General features: G+C 35.6%; 3 protein-coding genes across 5 annotated transcripts; 2 read left to right on the top strand and 1 right to left on the bottom strand.

Annotated features, from left to right (window-relative positions):
- The first annotated feature begins 575 nt into the window (after nucleotides 1–575).
- On the top strand, nucleotides 576–9,130 carry prmt7 (protein arginine methyltransferase 7). Its single transcript, XM_067379082.1, has 17 exons — nucleotides 576–792; nucleotides 1,079–1,115; nucleotides 1,393–1,542; nucleotides 1,623–1,731; nucleotides 3,860–3,972; nucleotides 4,053–4,282; nucleotides 4,376–4,556; nucleotides 4,687–4,811; nucleotides 4,904–5,039; nucleotides 5,136–5,219; nucleotides 6,592–6,639; nucleotides 6,730–6,819; nucleotides 7,260–7,421; nucleotides 7,525–7,599; nucleotides 7,730–7,890; nucleotides 8,197–8,293; nucleotides 8,470–9,130. Exons 1-17 carry the CDS (start codon nucleotides 692–694, stop codon nucleotides 8,626–8,628), a joined length of 2,058 nt encoding a protein of 685 aa, XP_067235183.1. The 5' UTR covers nucleotides 576–691; the 3' UTR covers nucleotides 8,629–9,130.
- Nucleotides 9,131–9,948: 818 nt separating this feature from the next.
- ciapin1 (cytokine induced apoptosis inhibitor 1) lies at nucleotides 9,949–14,090 on the bottom strand. 2 transcript variants are annotated; one of them, XM_067379707.1, is made up of 9 exons: nucleotides 13,950–14,090; nucleotides 12,203–12,362; nucleotides 11,948–12,091; nucleotides 11,779–11,858; nucleotides 11,435–11,603; nucleotides 11,208–11,281; nucleotides 11,001–11,119; nucleotides 10,840–10,921; nucleotides 9,949–10,738 (listed from the first exon to the last, which is right to left on the bottom strand). In XM_067379707.1, exons 2-9 carry the CDS (start codon nucleotides 12,357–12,359, stop codon nucleotides 10,628–10,630), a joined length of 936 nt encoding a protein of 311 aa, XP_067235808.1. In that variant the 5' UTR covers nucleotides 12,360–12,362; nucleotides 13,950–14,090; the 3' UTR covers nucleotides 9,949–10,627. The 2 variants fall into 2 exon arrangements, with proteins under 2 accessions (XP_067235808.1, XP_067235809.1); XM_067379708.1 differs by having other exon boundaries at nucleotides 13,941–14,028.
- Nucleotides 14,091–14,473: 383 nt separating this feature from the next.
- On the top strand, nucleotides 14,474–20,736 carry coq9 (coenzyme Q9 homolog (S. cerevisiae)). 2 transcript variants are annotated; one of them, XM_067379083.1, is made up of 10 exons: nucleotides 14,474–14,627; nucleotides 15,191–15,392; nucleotides 15,481–15,616; nucleotides 15,701–15,843; nucleotides 17,031–17,115; nucleotides 18,066–18,170; nucleotides 18,257–18,412; nucleotides 18,534–18,587; nucleotides 20,009–20,056; nucleotides 20,379–20,736. In XM_067379083.1, exons 1-10 carry the CDS (start codon nucleotides 14,570–14,572, stop codon nucleotides 20,412–20,414), a joined length of 1,023 nt encoding a protein of 340 aa, XP_067235184.1. In that variant the 5' UTR covers nucleotides 14,474–14,569; the 3' UTR covers nucleotides 20,415–20,736. The 2 variants fall into 2 exon arrangements, with proteins under 2 accessions (XP_067235184.1, XP_067235185.1); XM_067379084.1 differs by lacking the exon at nucleotides 20,009–20,056 and having other exon boundaries at nucleotides 14,475–14,627.
- Nucleotides 20,737–20,865: the final 129 nt, after the last annotated feature.

The following is a 20,865-nucleotide window of genomic DNA, read 5'->3' as shown; positions in this document are numbered from 1 at the left end:
GTCCCGGAGCCTTGGTTAAAATTGCAATTTTCTCACGATTTACAAATAGTTTCAAACATTTGGGACATCGTAAGTACTCAAGAGAACAAAATATATAACACTGGCTTAGTGGTTTTAACATATATTTTACTGCAAAAATATTACACATTGCACCTTTAAGGGATTATTTTCAATTAATGTGTTTATAGGTATAACCTCTTCAGTTGCACTCAATCATCAGCTAGAAAAATAATGTCAATTTATCAGGCTATTATTAAAAGAAACAACTGCAGTGCAACACTAAATGTAATACACATAAAATTCCTTTACAATCTACAAAAAAAAAAAATAATAATAACTGTGACTGAGAGCTAAATAATGTTCAACAACAACACAAAAATGCTTTAAATGTGGTTTCTGGGCCCAACATTTCAAAGACAAGGACAGCCAATCGCTTACCTTGATTTAACATCGCAACTTTGACTTGTATGTGATCCGTTTCGTCGTTATTAAACACAAAACATCAAAATTAAGTATTTTGGCAACGGCTGAAGGGAAGAGGCTTAATGTGGTCACGTGATCTTAGAGGCGTGACTTCTCGAAAAACATGGCCGCGCCCGGAGAGATCATGTTGGATTAATCTATTTGTGAACAATCTAGATATTTATAATACAAAAACATTCATACATAAGTGTGTTTATTTAAGATTGAAATGACAATGAAGACATTTTGCGGTCGCGCAAATCCAACAACCGGAGCGCTGGACTGGGTTGAGGAAAGCGAGGAGTATGATTACCATCAGGAGATTGCGAGGTGTGTAAACCGTTTCATGTAATATCACCATACATACATAACAATTTATCTTTGCTGGTTTGTGTAAGATTAATCTATGACATTGTTCCACAAATTTAACGTGTCAAAATGACGTGAAAATACTTGACAGTGACTTGTTGCTGTTTTTCTAACACGTGGACGTGTTAACTGCCAGAATATCAATTACACTTAATCGAATTGTAGTCATGTGATATATCCTGTTATGGGACAGGAGTGTAAATTATTTGGACATGTCCTGATAATGGTTTGTGTGTCTCTTTCTTAGGTCCTGCTATGCAGATATGCTCCATGATAAAGACCGAGTGAGTTTTGTTGTTGGACTCATGCATACACATACTAAAATTACATGAAATACTGGAAACCAAAATACTAATAATGAAGGACATTTTGCAAAATGAGTTCTATTATGTTCCACGTAAAAAAAAAATAATATCAGAATGACATGACAGAAATTTCATTTTTGGGTGAACAATCAAGATTATCTTGATTTGACATATTTTCCAAAAGCATATGGACTGAAAATGACCTAGTTGTAAACACAGAGAAACGTTGCTAAACTTTCTACCTTGTGTTCCTAAGAATGAGAAATACTACCAAGGCATTCGGGCAGCAGTGAGCAGAGTGAAGGCACGCGGTGAGCGGGTGGTGGTCCTGGACATCGGCACTGGGACGGGTCTGCTCTCCATGATGGCTGTGACGGCTGGAGCCGACTTCTGCTATGCCATAGAGGTACTTGCTAAGGCTAATGTATTGAATGTTGATTAAAAATATGCAATTTGGCTGAAGACAAAAATGCAAATATCACACAGGTGTTTAAGCCCATGGCACAGGCTGCCACTTGCATCACGGAGAGGAACGGCTTCGCAGACAAAATCAAGGTCATCAACAAACACTCCACAGAAGTTACGGTTGGACCAGGTTAGATAACCTTCATTATACTTATTATCCAGGTAGATCTGACAAGTTCTGTGCATTTTTGTTCTGTAGTAGTGATTATAAAACTGATAATTACAGTCCAGTATGCTGATTGGTTGAAACAGCATTTGAAGGGATAGTTCACCCAAAAATGAAAATTTTATCATCATTTGCTCACCCTCAAGTTGTTCCAAACTTTTATGAATTTCTTTATTCTGTTGAGCACAAAGGAAGATATTTTGATGAACGTTTGTAACTAGGCCACTTTGGGGCACCATTGACTTCCATAGTAGGAAAAAAAATACTCAATGGTGCCCCAAAACTGTTCAGTTTAACACATTCTTAAAAATATCTTCCTTTGTGTTCAACATAACAAAGAAATTTATACAGGTTTGGAACAACTTGAGGTTGAGTAAATGATGATAGAATTTTCATTTTTTGGGTGAACTTTCCCTTTAAGCAGCGTTAAAATATATAGAATAACTACCTATTGTATATACAGTGCTCAGCATAAAATTAGTACATCATATGACAAAATGTTCAGTTTTACTCAGATTAGTGTGATGCAAAAATGAGTACAATTTAAAGGTGCCCTAGAATCAAAAATTGAATTTACCTTGGCATAGTTGAATAACAAGAGTTTAGTACATGGGAAAGAAATACATTGAGTTTCAAACTCCATTGTTTCCTCCTTCTTATGTAAATCTCATTTGTTTAAAAGACCTCCGAAGAACAGGCGAATCTCAACATAACACCGACTGTTACGTAACAGTCGGGATCATTAATATGTACGCCCCCAATATTTGCATATGCCAGCTCATGTTCAAGGCATTACACAAGGGCAGCCAGTATTAACATCTGGATCTGCACAGCTGAATCATCAGACTAGGTAAGCAAGCAAGAACAACAGCGAAAAATGGCAGATGGAGCAATAATAACTGACATGATCCATGATTATTTCATGTTATTTTTTAGTGATATTTGTGAATTGTCTTTCTAAATGTTTCGTTAGCATGTTGCTAATGTACTGTTAAATGTGGTTAAAGTTACCATCGTTTCTTAATGTATTCACGGAGACAAGAGAGCCGTCGCTATTTTCATTTTTAAACACTTGCAGTCTGTATAATTCATAAACACAACTTCATTCTTTATAAATCTCTCCAACAGTGTGTAATGTTAGCTTTAGCCACGGATCACAGCCTCAAACTCATTCAGAATCAAATGTAAACGTCCAAATAAATACTATACTCACATGATCCGACGCATGCATGCAGTATGCATGACGAACAACTTGTAAAGATCTATTTGAGGGTTATATTAGCTGTGTGAACTTTGTTTATGCACTGTATTATAGTCGATTTAAAGGGGCTGCAGCCTGAATCGGTGCATAGTTAATGATGCCCCAAAATAGGCAATTAAAAAAATTTATTAAAAAAATGTATGGGGTATTTTCGAGCTGAAACTTCACAGACACATTCAGGGAACACCTTAGACTTATATTACATCTTTTGAAAACTGGTTCTTGGGCACCAATTTCGTGTGTGTGTGTGTGTGTATATATATGACGATTATACAATTTTAATTATATACATGATTGTATATAACATATTTAATTTTTTATATTTTATTATTTTTAAATTATTTATATATATATATATATATATATATATAAAATATAGCAACTTGACAACTATAAATAAATAAATATTATATATATATATATATATTTATTTATTTATTTATTTATAGTTGTCAAGTTGCTATATTTTATTTCTATAAATATACATTTGTGCAATAATCATGCTGTCAAATCAGCATCTTGATATGCCACACCTGTGAGGTGAATGGATTATTTATCTCGGCAAAGGAGAAGTGCTCACTAACACAGATTTGGACAGATTTGTGAACAATATTTGAGAGAAATAGGCCTTTTGTGTACATAGAAAAAGTCTTAGATCTTTGAGTTCAGCTCATGAAAAATGGGGGCAAAAACAAAAGTGTTGCGTTTATAATTTTGTTCAGTGTGTGTGTGTGTATATATATATATATATATATATATATATATATCTCGACTTGAATGCAATATTGTAAATATTGTAATAGACAACCTCATTTGAATTTGTATCTGAAGATGGAGACATGCAAGAACGAGCAAACATCCTTGTCACGGAGTTGTTCGATACAGAGCTGATCGGTGAAGGCGCGTTGCCCAGCTATGAACATGCACACATGCACCTTGTCAAGGTAAAAAACAGTTGTAAATTGCAGTTAAACATTTTTCTGTGTCTTTTAAGTGTTTAATGCTGCTGTTATCACTGGAACAGGCAGGTTGTGAAGCTGTGCCGCACCGTGCCACGGTCTATGCCCAGCTGGTGGAGTCAGATATGCTGTGGAAGTGGTCACAGATCCAAACCATAGAAGTGGATGGGAACAAACTGCTGCCCCCTTCTGCTGTAGTGGAGTGTGCAGGAGCGCCCTCTGTCTGTGACATCCAGCTTAGCCAGGTGCCTCCAGAGTCTTTCACTTCCCTCGGGCCCATCTGCACCATGTTCAGGTACAAGTTTGGATAGTAGTTCAACTCTCGAAATTAAAATACGCCATTTTTTGGTATTTTTGCTTAATTAACTGATCTATTTTTCCACTTTAGTGTTGATTTCAGCAAGCCGGTTAGCAGTGCTGCTCAGTCCTACACGGCACAGTTCAAGGCTCAGACCAGCGGGAGAGCACAGGTTGTCTTATCCTGGTGGGACATTGAAATGGACCCTGATGGCAACATTGTGTGCACTATGGCCCCTAGTTGGACCTATTCAGAACCTCGCACTTACCCTGTAAGTACTAGTACTTAGCCACTAATATTCATGTGCAAGTATTAAGAATCATCTTACTTGGCCCCTATAATATGAACACTGTGTGACAATCACATATAAATATATATATTTTGCATCATGTGATGTGCAGTGGAGGGATCACTGGATGCAGAGTGTCTACTTCCTTCCTGCAGAGAAGAATGTTTCAGAAGGAGAAGAGCTGAGCTTAATTGTCTCCCATGATGACTACAGTCTCTGGTACAGCCTTACGAACAGGTAAAGATGCCTTTGATCAGTTTTAGACATATAACATGTCCTCAGTGTCTATGAGGAAGATGGTATTATATTTTTGACCATCTGTCTTTTAGTGAACAAAATGATGTCAAAGTGGCACAGTTTCGCCCATGCTGCACCTGTCAGGCCCACTTGGTCTGGACGAGGCCTCGCTTCGGTGAGTTAAACGACGAACAGAGGACTGAGAGTTATGTGAACGCTTTACGCAGTGTAAGTTATACTTTTGCATTTACTGTTGATTTACATGTGAGCTTGAAGTGCGGCGTTCTGGCTCATAATTTAGTGTGGTTGCATGTATGCTTGCAGATTCTGAAGCCAGACAGTGTGTGTTTATCGGTCAGTGATGGGAGCCTGTTACCTATTTTTGCTCATCTGCTTGGATCTAGAAAGGTGAGTAGCCCATTTTTTTGCTTGAGTCATAACATTCACAAATTTAGGTCTGCTTCAAAACCTGGCGAGCTGCCTTCTCCCTACACAGACAGCCTTCTGAGGCAGCATCCTAACCTTCATGGAAACTCATAATTAAATTGTACATTTTAAGTAAATTATAAGCAACTCTATGCACCACATGCCTTGTAATTGACCAACAGTTTGATGAGAGAATGTTACTAATCTAACAATGCAATATTGGGTAAATAATCTGTCTTAAATGAAAATGAACCATTTTTATCAAGTAAATTTTACATTTTTAGGTAAACTATAAGCAACTTTATACACTACACAACTTAAAGTTGACCAATAGAGTTTGATGTTTGCATATTACTATTTTTAGCAAGTATATTATTAAGGTAATTAGTAATTTAGCTTATATTAGTAAGTAAATTATAAGCAACTCTATGCTCTACATGACTTTTAATTGACCAATAGAGTTTGAAGTTAGCATGTTGCTAAGCTAACAATGCAATATTGGGTAAATAGTCTGTTTTAAATGAAAATTAACTAATATATATATATATATATATATATATATATATATATATATATATATATATATATATATATATATATATATATATAGAAAAAATAGACATTTTAAGTAAATTATAAGCAACTCTAAGCACTACATGACTTGCAGTTGATTTCAGTAGCTTGATGTTAGCATGTTGCTAAGATAACAATGCCATATTGGGTAAATAATCACTTTAAAATTAAACTGAACTATTTTTTCAAGTAAATTATAAATTTTAAGAAAATTATAAACAACTCTCTGCACTACATGACTTTTAATTGACCAATAGAGTTTGAAGTTAGCATGTTGCTGAGCTAACAATGCATTATTGGGTAAATAAACTGTTTTAAATGAAAATTAACTATATATATATAGAAATTATACATTTTAAGTAAATTATAAGCAACTCTATGCACTACATGACTTGCAGTTGATTTCAGTAGTTTGATGTTAGCATGTTGCTAAGATAATGATGAAATATTGGGTAAATAATCTGTTTTAAATGAAAATTAACTATATATAGCAAAATTATACATTTTAAGTCATTTTAAGCAACACTAAGCACTACATGACTTGCAGTTGATTTCAACAGTTTGATGTTAGCATGTTGTTGAGCTAACTACACAAATAATCTCTGTATTCTGGAATTGCTTTTTCTGTGATGGATAAATGCATTGCTGCCTTAAATTGTAGCCGAAACAACATATTGAGAGCATATCTATGACACCTTAAAATACTGTCTAGGTAGGCAGCCTACTAGGTTTTGAAACAGAACTACTGTATATTAATCTTTGTTTCTTTCTGTCTTTTCAGGTGTTCAGTTTGGAAAACTCTGGAATGGCAAAACAAGTGATTGAACAGGTGAGATTTAGAACCTAAAACAATAATTGCCTACGTGAGTTCAGACAGGACTGGTGCTTGGTACTAAAATGTTTTATCTGCTGCTCACAGGTGCTACATACTAACTCACTGAAGCATGGAGTGCAGCTGCTGGGAATACGACCTGAGCAGCTCTCATTGGCTGATTTAGAGGGAAATCAGGTACAAACTAAATGAATCTGTGTGTATACACCATGATACCCTCTATGTATGTACTTTACATGCATTTGTGGACTTTCAAAGACTGCCATTTAAAAGTTTAGGGTCAGTAAGATTTCTTTAAATAAAGAAATGAATACTTCTAATCAGAAAGAATACATTTAATTGATCAAAAGTAACAGTAAAGACATTTATAATGTTACTAAACATATCACAACTTTCCACAACAATATTAAGCAACACAAATATTTTCACCATTGATAATAATACGAAATGTTTTTTAAGCATCAAATCAGCATATTAGAGTGATTTCTGAAGGATCATGTGACACTGAAGACTGATGCTAAAAATTCAGCTTTGCATCACAGGAATAAATTACATTTTAAAATATATTTAAATAGGAAACAACTAGTCAAATAAATGCAGCTTGAAATCTCCTTCAGATTTCAGTATTGATGGGAGAGCCGTACTTCAGCACCAGTCTTCTGCCGTGGCACTCTCTGTTCTTCTGGTATTGCCGCACCGCTGTGGCTCAGCTGCTTCAGCCCAACGCCGCCATCCTGCCTCGTGCTGCCACACTTTACATAGTCGCTGTTGAATTTCGGGTAAATTATTTATTTTAGATACTTGTCGGATATGCTAACTTCTGTATTGTACATTTACATACTAACTGACCTCTGTATTATGCATTTTTGAATTTTGAATCAGGATCTGTGGCGAATCCGAGTTCCCTGCGGTACTTGCGAGGGCTTTGACGTCAGTCCTATGGATGAGATGATTCAGGTAAGTACTGGTTATGGGTTTTGGCCTGAACTTATGTTATGAATGTAGATGATGAGTCTTGAATTGAACAATTTATGTGAAATTTTAATGCAGTTGATTAATATGCTTTTGTGATTAATTCCACCCACAGCGATCTTTGGATTTCCGTGAATCCTGGGAGGCAGAGCCACACCCACTCTGGGAATACCCTTGTCGCGCCCTAACAAAACCGCGTCCAGTCATGACGTTTGACTTCACGCAATGCGTTCCTGAACAACCAATCAACAGTGAGGGAACTGTGCCATTCACAGGGTAAAATTAACATATTATAATTATTACTATATTGCATAATAAATAATATAATTATTACATTAAATTATAAAAAGATGTATTTTATAATACATTTATATTATATTATTATAAATATGCATTTATTTACATTAAATAAATGTACATTACATTTAATAGCATGAATTTTAAATGCTAAAATTCAATTTAATCTTGTTTAAAATGTTTCTGTTATAAAATAATATATATTATTATTGAAACACATTACCGTTCAAAAGCTACAACAGCAGTGCTCCTGACTGATACTCATAAGTGCAGATGATGTTTCAGGAGAGGATGCTGTCATGCTGTCGTTCTCTGGATGGAGTATCAGCTGACTGAGGACATCACCGTAAGCATGGGCCTAACCAAGCCAGTCAGTGAAGAGGTATCTGCAGAATATAATCTTTTTTGTTGTACAAACAATATATGCATTCTGATGAAATGTCAATCTTCATAAATCTTCTTCAATAAAGTTGAAATGGAATTTCACACGTAATAATCAGGATCAGGTGTCACTCTCCTGATCTACTCACCTTAATTGTTTTTTTTCTCATTTAACAGGGAGCTTGTGAATGGAACCCACATCGGAAACAAGGAGTGTTCTTCTTCAGATCTGTGAGGGAAACTTCTGGGAATGGAAGGGAAGATCTTTCCTACAATTTAACCTTTGAACCTCATACTGGTGACATTAAAATGGACTTCTCTGTCACCGAACCTTGACCAATGACGATAATCAAGACTCAAATGAATTAGTTCATCAGTTGTTTAAATTATTTTCCAAGACAATTCTTATCCAAAGAGTTTCAATGACTGTGAACTTCTTACATGAGCTTGTAGTTGTTTTTATCCTCCCCATAATATTCATAGATTCACAGTGGTGATGACGAAGTAACTTATCTAGACAATTTGAAGTGTAATAATGCTTTTAAATAAGTGCTGTCAAACAATAAATCTTATCCAAAATAAAAGTTTAAATATTGTGTGTATTGTGTATATGTATATATAGACACATTTATAGACATACATTTAAGAAATATTTATGTACGTGTGTATATATATATATATATATATATAATATATAATGTATGTAATATATAATTTATATTATATATACATTTTATATATAAATATATTTTTGTTAAATACAACTATGTGTGTCTATATATACACTACCGTTCAAAAGTTTGGGGTCAGTATACGATTTTTTTAATGTTTTAAAGGAAGTATCTTCTGCTCACCAAGCCTGCATTTATTTGATTAAAAATACAAACAAAACCAGTAATATTGTGAAATATTATTCCAATTTAAAACAACTGTTTTCTATGTCAATATACAGTGAAGTGTAATTTATTCCTGTGATCAAAGCTGAATTTTCAGCATCATTACTCCAGTCTTCAGTGTCACATGATCCTTCAGAAAACATTCTAATATGCTGATTTGATGCTCAAGAAACATTCATTATTATCATTATCAATGTTGAAAACAGTTGTGTACAATTTTTTTTAAAAATTCTTTGATGAATAGAAAGTTCAAAAGAACAGCATTTATTTAAAACAGAATATTTTCTAACATTATAAATGTCTTTACTGTAACTTTTGATCAGTTTAACTCATCCTTGATGAATAAAAGTATTGATTAATTTATTTCTATCCCCCCAAAATTAAATTAATATTCTTACTGACCCCAAACTTTTGAACGGTAATGTTTAATGTTACAAAAGATTTAGATTTCAGATAAATGCTGTTCTTTTGAACTTTCTATTCATCATAGCATCATGAAATAAAAATGTAAATAACTGTTTTCAACATTGATAATAATCATAAATGTTTCTTGAGCATCAAATAATCATCTTAGATTGATTTCTGAAGGATCATGTGACACTGAAGACTGGAGTAATGAGGCTGAAAATTCAGCTTTGATCACAGGAATAAATTACACTTTACTGTATATTGACATAGAAAACAGCTGTTTTAAATTGGAATATTTCACAATATTACTGTTTTTGTTAGTATTTTTAATCAAATAAATGCAGGCTTGGTGAGCAGAAGATACTTCCTTTAAAACATGAAAAAATCTTACTGACCCCAAACTTTTGAACGGTAGTGTACATAAATGTACACAGTAAACACATTATGTAAACAAACTTTTATTTTGGATGTGATTAATCATTTGACAGCACTAATTTAAATACATCAGATCAGAGATATTACTGTTGTGTGCAGAGATTCATTCTGATTGCATATTATATGGTAACCACTCAAACTGTATGGTGCCACACAAGTCCCATGAAAGTAGTGATTATATAAAATGTCTTAAATATGCTGTATATGAATACATAAGGCAAAAGTCCATGTATTATTTTAGCAAATTTTATTAAGCACTGCATTTTAGCTTAAAAAAGTCAAATTATACTATACAGAAGGCAAAATACATGAGCAACTGCTTTGGATTTTCAAATAAAACACTGTACTTTCATTGCTTATACATGAAGATGGGATTGATATAATGCAGAGATTTATTCATATTTTGAACATCTGATCTCTCTGGATACTATTTGACATATTTAAAGACTACCAGTCTGATGGTGAGAGATGTTTACAACCAAGTGTACATGCATTTGGTAACTTTAGTGCATTTGATTGACGGACTTGACTCTGTCATCTGGGTCTTGATGTTGCAGAATCATAACGGAATGTAATAATGTCTCGAAACTGAGCGTCTATGCATCAGCTATATCAGTGTTGGCCAGCAGAACCTTCTCCCCAGGTTTGAAGGCAGGCATGCCTAGATATGGACAGCTGGCACATCGGAAGGCATCGCCCAAATAACACTAGAGGAGAAAAAATAAGTCAGGTGTCATAATTTATACAAAACGAAGTCACTTCAAAAGTACAAAGAAATTAGTAGATTTAATGATAGAAAAGTACATACACTTCCACAGGCTGATTTGGGCTGACTGGCTTTCTGAACGGCTTTACTCTCCTGTTCCAGCTCTTCAGCAAGACCACAAGTGCTACAGACCAAGAACGGTTCTGTTAGTGGATGGATGCAATGCTTACAGCTTTATATGTTGTTGAATTTGAGGTAATCACCAGTTTTTGCAGGCTTTTTTTTTCTTTTTGGAGTCATCTCCACAGGAAGCCTTGAGGGAGGACGGGTCAGGCTTCTTCAGATCATCAGCATCCAAAAGTGCATCTGAATCCACCAAATCCTAGAGAAGTGAAGGAGCAAACGGTGTGCTGGGTATGCGTAATACACAAAAGCCACATGACCGACAGATGTCAAAACAGATCATTTACCACATCATCGTCATCCATATCATTGGCTGATAGCGTCCACTTTTGTGCAATGCTTGGATCAAGAGCTGGTTTCGCTGCAGAAAACAAGTTTTGTGTTGGGAATGTATTGATTTGCCTCTTTTTAATTGATACATCAATCTTCCTGATTAATCAAAAAGACCAGAATATGGTCATAGGGTCAATTTTGACCTTGTGATGCATTGTGGAAGTGCTTAAAAACCACAGACCTGTCGTAGTTGTTTTCTTGCCAAAGGAAAGTTTCAGTTGCGTCGAGGATCCGACTTCAAAGTTAGGTTTAGATGCCGATATTCGCACCCTTGAAAGCGAGTTTCCCTGGAACCCTGTGCGCTCTTTCAGAGCTGCGGCTGCTTCTGGGCTCAATGGCTCCATCTTCACCTGTGAAAGTTAAACATACTTGCATTTCAGCTGACATGCAGACTTTAGGAACATCTGAATTTAATGCACTTTTTATATGCTTCTTGTATTTTACAAAAAGACTGTATCAGTAGGCCCAGTTCAAAAGTGCTCATGTGAGCCATTTTGTGAGCTGAAAAAATCCCTGAATGCTGACCTCTGTGACAGACACCAATCCGGACAGTTTAAGAGCTGACATCACTTTCCCAGCGGTTTTCACACCACTGTCTTCAGAACCTGAGAAGAAACGTTACAAGGCGATCCATCAGCACTGATTCATTTCACTTGAGAATATTGTACAGCCTGTGCCGTTCCGAATCAGATACCTGTTACCGGCTCTTCTAGCACAAGTTTCCCACCAGGTTTCATAACTCTGGCAATCTCAGCCAGCATTTCAGAAGTGTGGATTGGGGAGCTATCAGCCAGAAGGCCCGAAAGAACCCAGTCATAACTTGAAGCTGCATGAGAAGCTGAAACAGACAGATATGAGGCATTTAAACATTTCTGGGTGTACAATTTCTTTAATTCTTTAACTAAGACTGAGACTTGCAAGTAATAAACTCATATGCCTGTGCACTTACAAAGTTGTAGTCTCTCCATGTTCTCCAAAGACACCAGACTCTGGTTACCAACAAAAGAGCCAAGACTTTCAGCAAACTCCTTCAGTGCAGCGGGAGATGATGGCTGAGTCCATGTCAGCAGCACCCTGTCACCCTCCTTCAGTCCAAGGTCTGCCATCCCCTATTAATGATATTGGAGAAAAGAGGTTAGGAGAACGTTAAAATAACTTTAGGGGAATGTTAAAATAGCGTTAGGAGAATGTAAATATAACGTTACAATAATGTTAGAAGAATGTTATAATAATGATAGGGGAACGTTAGACGAATGTTAAAATAACAATAATGATTGTATAACGTTAAAGTTAAGGGAACGTTAGCATACCGTTAGGGGAACATTAAAATAACATTAGGGGAATGTTAAAATAATGTTAGAATAAGATTAAAATAATGTTAAGGGAACGTTAGAATAATGTTAGAAGTATGTTAAAATAACGTTAGAAGAATGTTAAAATAATGTTAGGAGAACATTGAAATGTTAGGAGGATGCTAGGGGAACGTTAGAATAATGTTAGGAGAATGTTAAAATAACGTTAAAGGAACGTTAAAGGAACGTTAAAATAACGTTAGGGGAATGTTAAAATAGCGTTAGGAGAATGTAAATATAACGTTACAATAATGTTAGAAGAATGTTAATAACGTTAGGGGAACGTTAGACGAATGTTAAAATAACAATAATGATATAATAACGTTAAAGTTAAGGGAACGTTAGCATAACGTTAGGGGAACATTAAAATTACATTAGGGGAATGTTAAAATAATGTTAGAATAAGATTAAAATAATGTTAAGGGAACGTTAGAATAATGTTAGGAGAATGTTAAAATAACGTTAAAGGAACGTTAAAATAACGTTAGGGGAATGTTAGAAGAATGTTAAAATAACGTTAGAAGAATGTTAAAATAATGTTAGGAGAACATTCAAATAATGTTAGGAGAATGTTAATATAACGTTAAAGGAACATTAAAATAAAGTTAAGGGAACATTAGAAAAATGTTAGGGGAATGTTAAAATAACGTTAAGGGAACGTTAGAATAACATTAGGGTAACCTTAAAATAACATTAGAATAATGTTAAAATAATGTTAGAATAAGATTAAATTAACATTAGAATAACGTTAAGCGAACGTTAAAATATTGTTAAGGGAACGTTAGAATAATGTTAGGGTAACGTTAGGAGAATGTTAAAATAACGTTAGGAGAATGTTAGAACAATGTTAAAATAATGTTAGGGAAACCTTAAAATAATGTTAGAATAGTGTTAAAATAACATTAGAATAATGATAGAATAACGTTAAAATAACGTTAGAATAATGTCAGGGGAACGTTAGAATAACGTTCTACAAACCTTACAAACTAACGTTCTGGGAACCAAAAATTGTTAGCTGGGCCTGGGATCTATATATGTATAATAAAATGCAGTGTTCCTGGCTCATACTGATGTTTAAGTCTTATCTCCTTGTCCGATACTGGACGACACAAACCATTACAAACGATTATTTACACTAAGATCTGCTGCATAATCATGACGATGCAGTAACAACAACGTAAACACACACCATTGTGCTTCAGAGACAGAGAGATCACCTTGTCAGTGTAACGACAGGGCTTTAACGTACCATCCAGTTTAACCAAATTATAGAAAACCCATCCACACAACAGAATGTTCACAAAGACAAGTATTTCTGAAAAATAAATATATCACCTGTCCAACCTGTTTATCGTGTCAAAAATGTTTTCCAACACCGGTCACGATGAACGTCGCAGGTTGTTCTACGTAGGTGTCGCGCTGGGATGATGACATCTGGTGTTAGAATCTTTTTACAGTGGTTAGAATAAACGGGTAGAGCGGCGATCCATAAACTTTCTCTGACAATGTACAATGGATATTAAAAATGGTTTTCATATCTGAACTCTATACTGTACATTATCAATTTAATGGTTCCGAAGTGTCATTATTAAGATATTAATTATCGCCCAGTTGTCACGTGATATGTGTTGCTGTTCTCCGCGCTGACTACAGTGGGACAATCATCGTCGTTTGAGGTTACCTAACAACGCGTTTTTTGTTAAACATTTACAAAGACTACTGAGGCGGATAGATATTTTTATATCATATTCTAATACATTTAAATAATTTTTTTTTTTTATTTGATGTGCTTCATATTATGCAAATTCCGATAGTGACACAAAAATGTACTAAGATTTGAATGCGGCTCAACGGCGAATTGTCCTATTTGGGCCACCAAGCGCCCCCTAGAGGAAAGGTTATTTTAGCAACAACATTTGCTGTTATGTGAATTGCAATGCTAGTCCGCTTCGCTGTCGTTGGACATGGCGGCGCTGATTAGAGGACTGAGAGCTGGAAGGGCCTTGCGGGGTCTGGGCAGCGGTAAGCGGGGTAAAGTGAGTGGGCTTCGGGCATTAGCGTTTCAGTCCACAACCTTTATTGTTTAAAAGGTGGACAGTAGTCACTCGTGACAGCTGACTAGGGTGTATCATGTAAATAGTTCTGCTTGCTTCCAAGTAAGGCAAATGTAAGTCAGCTGAGCGACTAAGGTGACCATGAAGGACAGGATTGCGCGTACAAACAAAAAGTGCATATGACAATCCATAACTTTTGAAGGCTGTTTGGCAAATGCCTATTGAAATAATGGTGAACATTAACTGAAATGTGTGCAATTGCATTACATAAAGATCAGCTTTTCCTAATGTTTTTCAAAAGTAAATGCTTTGCAGAGTAGGATGCTAAAATATTACCTTGTCTGAGACTTTTTTTTCTCTTTAACACCTATGAATCTGATCCATTGTATAATAAGGGGAAAAAATGAAGGCTCAACAGTGCAAACTTTTTTTATTGTTGCATTGCAATGCTTTTATTACTATAGAGCATGTTTTATGATCTAATTATGGAGTTGTTGCATGGTAATTGTGTTATGTTATGCACTATTACAGTTGCATTTCAAGGCACTGTCAGTCCCCAGTGCAGCAATGTGAGACGTGGCTTCCATCGTGCCATCCTGTTACGACTGGCCAATGACTCTAAAAGTGACACATCTGTACCACCTTCATCCTACCATGAGGTCCACACAGCTGGAGAGAGCTCATCTTCTTCAGCACAGGCAGAATCTTCAGAAGATGGCCAGCCAAACACCAGGTTAAAGCCCCAATCCTCCAGACCTGATGAAATATAAGAATTGAATGCATGGATAATTTAATCTAACCTAGTCCATTTGGCATCTCAGTTTTCAAGATCAGAGTGGAGAACACGGTGAAGACTATGAGACGGAAGAGCAGCTCCAAGCTCGCATCCTGACCGCGGCTTTGGAGTTTGTTCCGCAGCACGGCTGGACTGTGGAGGCCATCGCAGCTGGAGCAGAGGTTCGGTTCTTAGAGCAAAAGAAAACCTATTGAATGTAAATGTTATTAGACAATATAACGGTAATGATATGCTTTGTGATTCAGACTCTTGGCCTGTCATCAGCTTCCACTGGGATGTTCAACAATGGAGCCGGAGACTTGGTCCTGCATTTCGTCGTGCAGTGTAACGCTCAACTTGCCGAGACAATGGCAGAGCAACATAACCAGGTCCAGCTTGGCCAGGCGGAGTGAGTTTAATATTATGAATTATTTAAAATGCTAGTATACTTGAGAAACAAAATTAAGGTGTGAATAACAGGGGTTAATAAGACTAGTACCACCCGTAAAAACTGCATTTTATATGTGACCGTGGACCACAAAACCAGTCATAAGTCACACGGGTATATTTGTAGCAATAGCCAACATGGGGTCAAAATTTATGCCAAAAATCAATCCATGAAGATATTTTGTAAACTTCCTACCATAAATATTTCAAAAATGTATTTTTGTGAGTGAAAATGCATTGCTAAGGACTTCATTTGGACAACTTTAATGGTGATTTTCTCAATAGTTTGATCTTTTTGCACCCTCAGATTTCAGATTGACATATAGTTGTATCTTGACCAAATATTTTCCTATCTAACAAACCATACATCAATGGAAAGCTTATTTATTCAGCTTTCAGATGATGCATACATCTCAATTAAAAAAAAAAAATTGACCCTTATGACTGGTTTTGTGGTCCAGGGTCACATATAGGTTTTTTTAAATTAATTTTTTTATGGATGTGAGACATGGATTTAATTTTGCAGTCCCGTTATGACTCACCAATGACTCTAAAGTGACTAAAATCTCCACTGCTGATTTTTAAATAGAATTTTTTATATAGAATTTTTTAGATATGCCTTTATATAGAAGTTATGTAAAAATTATAAATTTTACATTACATTATATTGTTGTGGATTTAGGTTTTTATGTACAGTTGTACATATTATATCTACATATATTACTGTGGATGATAATATCTGGTTTATTTATGTTTATTTTGGGTAAATGATATCAATTTTGATATCTGTATTTAAAAGGACAGTGATTATTAATGCTTTACATAAGATTTTATGTAAAAAAAAATTGTTACATATTACATTATATTATTGTGGATTTATTTAAGTTTATGTAAATTTGACCCCTACATATATTATATTATTGTGGATTTATTTATTTATTTATGATTATTTTGGGTAAGTTATAATATCACTGGTTTAAAAACTGAGTTCAGTTGTTTTGTTGTTGTAATTGAAATTACAGGGATTAATCATGCTTGAATGCTTATAATATATTATATTATTATATTGTGGATAAATAATAAAAATAATTGTTTAGTTGCTGTAATTAAAATCTACATGTATTTTTTTTATTTCATTTTTTATGTTAGATCAAAGAAAACGGCAGAGTTTCTGAGAGACGCAGTGGAAATGAGACTGCGGATGTTGACTCCTTATATTGACACGTGGCCTCAGGTATTCACTGCCTCATGCAGACTCCTCTCTCGAAACTTAAAGGAACACTCCACTTTTTTTTGAAAATAGGCTAATTTTCCAACTCCCCTAGAGTTAAACAGTTGAGTTTTACCGTTTTCGAATCCATTCAGCCGATCTCCGGTTCTGGCGGTACCACTTTTAGCATAGCTTAGCATAGTTCATTGAATCTGATTAGACCGTTAGCATCGCGCTTAAAATGACCAAAGAGTTTCGATATTTTTCCTATTTAAAACTTGACTCTTCTGTAGTTACATCGTGTACTAAGACCGACAGAAAATAAAAAGTTGTGATTTTCTAGGCTGATATGGCTAGGAACTATACTCTCACTCCAGCGTAATAATCAAGGAACTTTGCTGCCGTATCATGGCTGCAGCAGGCGCAATGATATTACGCAGCGTCTCTCTCATACGTCTCCGTGGTTGCAAGGCACGTTCCCTGTGCAAGCAGGGGCTCATGGACGCTGCGTAATATCATTGCACTGCTGCAGCCATGGAACGGCAGCAAAGTTCCTTGATTATTACGCCTGAGTGAGAGTATAGTTCCTAGCCATATCAGCCTAGAAAATCACAACTTTTTATTTTCCGTCGGTCTTAGTACACGATGTAACTACAGAAGAGTCAAGTTTTAAATAGGAAAAATATCGAAACTCTTTGGTCATTTTAAGCGCGATGCTAACGGTCTAATCAGATTCAATGAACTATGCTAAGCTATGCTAAAAGTGGTACCGCCAGAACCGGAGATCGGCTGAATGGATTCGAAAACGGTAAAACTCAACTGTTTAACTCTAGGGGAGTTGGAAAATTAGCCTATTTTCAAAAAAAGTGAAGTGTTCCTTTAAACTTCAAATGTTCAATCTTTAATAAGCAATGATTTATAAGAAATTCTGGAAGTAAGAAGAGACTCTGTTTGTGTCTCTTTTGCCTTTGCAGGCCATGAGCATCCTGCTACTGCCACACAACATCCCCGACAGCCTGAAGCACCTGTCCACGATGGTGGACGACATCTGGTACTACGCAGGCGATCGCTCGACAGACGTGAGTGGCTTCTCTGATCTCACTCGCTACCTTCCTCCTAGCTTTGTTCTGCTCATCCACCTGTATTTCTTCCGTGTGCGTCTTAGGTGAACTGGTACACACGGCGGGCGGCACTGACAGGGATCTATAACACCACAGAGCTGGTGATGGTGCAGGACTCGTCTCCTGACTTTGAAGAGACATGGGCCTTCCTCGACAATCGCATAAAGGATGTAGTTAACATGGCGAACACGGCAAAACAGGTTTATGTGGTCTTGCTTTTCATAACTAATGAAATAAATGCCATTTTTGTGCTATTTCACTCCCAAAATCTGATCAGCAAATATTATTACTAATATACTGGGTAATTTTTGTTTGGCTTAGGTGCAAGCCACAGGAGAAGCTGTGGTTCAGGGACTCATGGGAGCAGCAATTACGGTAACCAAACCATGCTAAAATTATACAGTTTTCATATAGAAATATATTAGCCTTAATACCTATTAAGGCTAAGCCTCCTATTAAGAGTGGTCTGTATTTCAGTGATTAAAGGGTTCGTTCACCCAAAAATGAAAATAATGCCATTAATTACTCACCATCATGTTGTTGTACCAGTAAGACCTTCATTCATCTTCAGAACGCAAATTAAGATATTGTTGATGAAATCCGATGGCTCATTGAGGCCTCTATTGAGAGCAAAGCCATTGAAACTCTCAAGAAACATAAAGGTACTAAAACATATTTAAAACAGTTCATGTGAGTACAGTGGTTCTATCTTAATATTATAAAGTGATAAGAATACTTTTTGTGCGCCAAAAAAACCCCAAAATAACGACTTTTCAACAATATCTATATGGGCTGAATTCAAAACACTGCTTCATGAAGCTTCTGAGCTTTATGAATCTTTTGTTTCGGATCAGTGATTCAGTTTAGCCGTTTGATCTCCTATCAAATAGCTAAACTGCTGAAATCACGTGACTTTGGCGCTCCGATCCACTGATTTGATTCGTAAAGCTCTGAACCATTGCTTTGAAATCGGCCCATATATATATTGTTCAAAAGTCGTTATTTTGTTTTTTTGGTGCATTATAATATTAAAGCAGAACTAAGTCACTTTTTTACCTTCATAAATAGTTTTCTAAGTCCTTACGATGGTTAACACGTCTACATACAGCACTTGCAAGTTGAGCTGCATCGACCCGACACAATCTCGCCTCATGTTCATGTTCACGCGAGAGTGACAAAATGCTTTACGGTAATTCAAAAACAATGTACATATAATGACTTTATAAGACAATTTAGAAAATTACCCACCTCCATCGAGATTTCTTGTACTGTATTTGCAAAACTACTGCGCTGGTGAACGTTGTAGTCGTTGTAGTCCAGAGCTGCGCTTGGAGTATTTATGACAGTGTGATTCACTGACGGAACCTGTAGGAGGAGCTTCGCAAATCTTACTGAGTTCCGCCTTAAGATAGAACCACTGAAGTCACAAACTGTTTTAAATATGTCTTTAGTACCTTTATGGATCTTGAGAGTTTCAATGGCTTTGCTCTCAATGCAGGCCTCACTGAGCCATCGGATTTCATCAAAAATATCTTAATTTGTGTTCCGAAGATGAATTAAGTTCTTACGGGTGTGGAATGACATGAGGGTGAGTAATTAATGACAGAATTTTCATTTTTGCATGAACTAACCCTTTAAATGAAAAATAAACGTTTGCACGTTTTACGGTATGTTTACACTACGCGTTTATAGACCGTAATACGCATGCACATGACATCACTGTTTTCGCAAATTTGCATTTTTGTAGTTTACACAGAGACGAATACGGTATTGTTCACTTTGAAACCTGTTTTCAGGCCCCCAAAACACCGTTGTCAAAACGTATAAAAAGTTTACAGTGTCATGTAAGTCTACCAAACACTAAAATTGAATATACAATTCTCTGAAATACTGTATTTTTGTATTATTTAATGTTTATATTAATTACACATTTTTAATTAATAATATTAAATGTTAAAAATTATGAATTTATACATATTAATATAGTATAAAATGCATATTAGTATAATAAATTAATAATTATTAAAAATGAATGAATACTTTGAATTTTAATTAGGTAAATATTTATTTTATACTCAAAATTAAAATTGAAAAATATTTTAATATTATTAAATGTTTAATGCTAGAACATTACACAATCACTGACATTTCCCTTCTCTCTTACAGCTGAAGAACCTAACAGGGATGAACCAGAGACGATGAGTTTGCTCCTGCCTTTGTTTTGTCTTGTTTTCTACTCTCTGACCCCACGACCGTGCAGCATAAACGTATGACGGCTCACTCACCCGCTCTAAACCAACAATGCAAGTGTTTGTGTTACGATACAGGGTCGATAATCACACCCTTAGCACTTTTAACCCAAGCCCAGTGGGGAGCCAGTTTTCTTTCAGGCACTGCAGTCTGCTGTCACGTTCTCTGCATTTGTAAAAAGAAAAAATGTCACTGTAAATTGTATTTGAGAGCACTATGTTCATACGGTTTGTGTCTGACTCACTGGAGAGTCCCTCATTAAAAGAAATAAAGGGTATCCTATTTACTGAAGTGTCTCAATCTGTTATTTTTGATACAAAAATATTAATAAATATTATGGTTTTACTCTAGTGAACATGATATTTTGAGATAATACGTAATAGTTCGCGGAAAAACAATGTAT

This window comes from Chanodichthys erythropterus, chromosome 24 (genome assembly GCF_024489055.1).
Source record: "Chanodichthys erythropterus isolate Z2021 chromosome 24, ASM2448905v1, whole genome shotgun sequence".
Classification (NCBI taxonomy): domain Eukaryota; kingdom Metazoa; phylum Chordata; class Actinopteri; order Cypriniformes; family Xenocyprididae; genus Chanodichthys; species Chanodichthys erythropterus.
Note: the sequence above shows the minus strand (reverse complement) of the source record. Positions and strands in the feature narration are given on the sequence as shown.

Excerpts from the sequence above, each read along its gene's own strand:
- prmt7 (XM_067379082.1), top strand. The coding sequence starts at position 692 with ATGACAATGAAGACATTTTGCGGTCGCGCAAATCCAACAACCGGAGCG. Across the intron at positions 1,116-1,392 it reads TGCTCCATGATAAAGACCGA|AATGAGAAATACTACCAAGG; the intron begins GTGAGTTTTGTT and ends TGTGTTCCTAAG. Across the intron at positions 4,812-4,903 it reads TGGTACAGCCTTACGAACAG|TGAACAAAATGATGTCAAAG; the intron begins GTAAAGATGCCT and ends TCTGTCTTTTAG.
- ciapin1 (XM_067379707.1), bottom strand. The coding sequence starts at position 12,359 with ATGGCAGACCTTGGACTGAAGGAGGGTGACAGGGTGCTGCTGACATGG. Across the intron at positions 11,282-11,434 it reads CAAGAAAACAACTACGACAG|CGAAACCAGCTCTTGATCCA; the intron begins GTCTGTGGTTTT and ends TGTTTTCTGCAG. Across the intron at positions 10,922-11,000 it reads AAAAAAGCCTGCAAAAACTG|CACTTGTGGTCTTGCTGAAG; the intron begins GTGATTACCTCA and ends CTTGGTCTGTAG.
- coq9 (XM_067379083.1), top strand. The coding sequence starts at position 14,570 with ATGGCGGCGCTGATTAGAGGACTGAGAGCTGGAAGGGCCTTGCGGGGT. Across the intron at positions 15,393-15,480 it reads GATGGCCAGCCAAACACCAG|TTTTCAAGATCAGAGTGGAG; the intron begins GTTAAAGCCCCA and ends TTGGCATCTCAG. Across the intron at positions 18,171-18,256 it reads CAGGCGATCGCTCGACAGAC|GTGAACTGGTACACACGGCG; the intron begins GTGAGTGGCTTC and ends TGTGCGTCTTAG.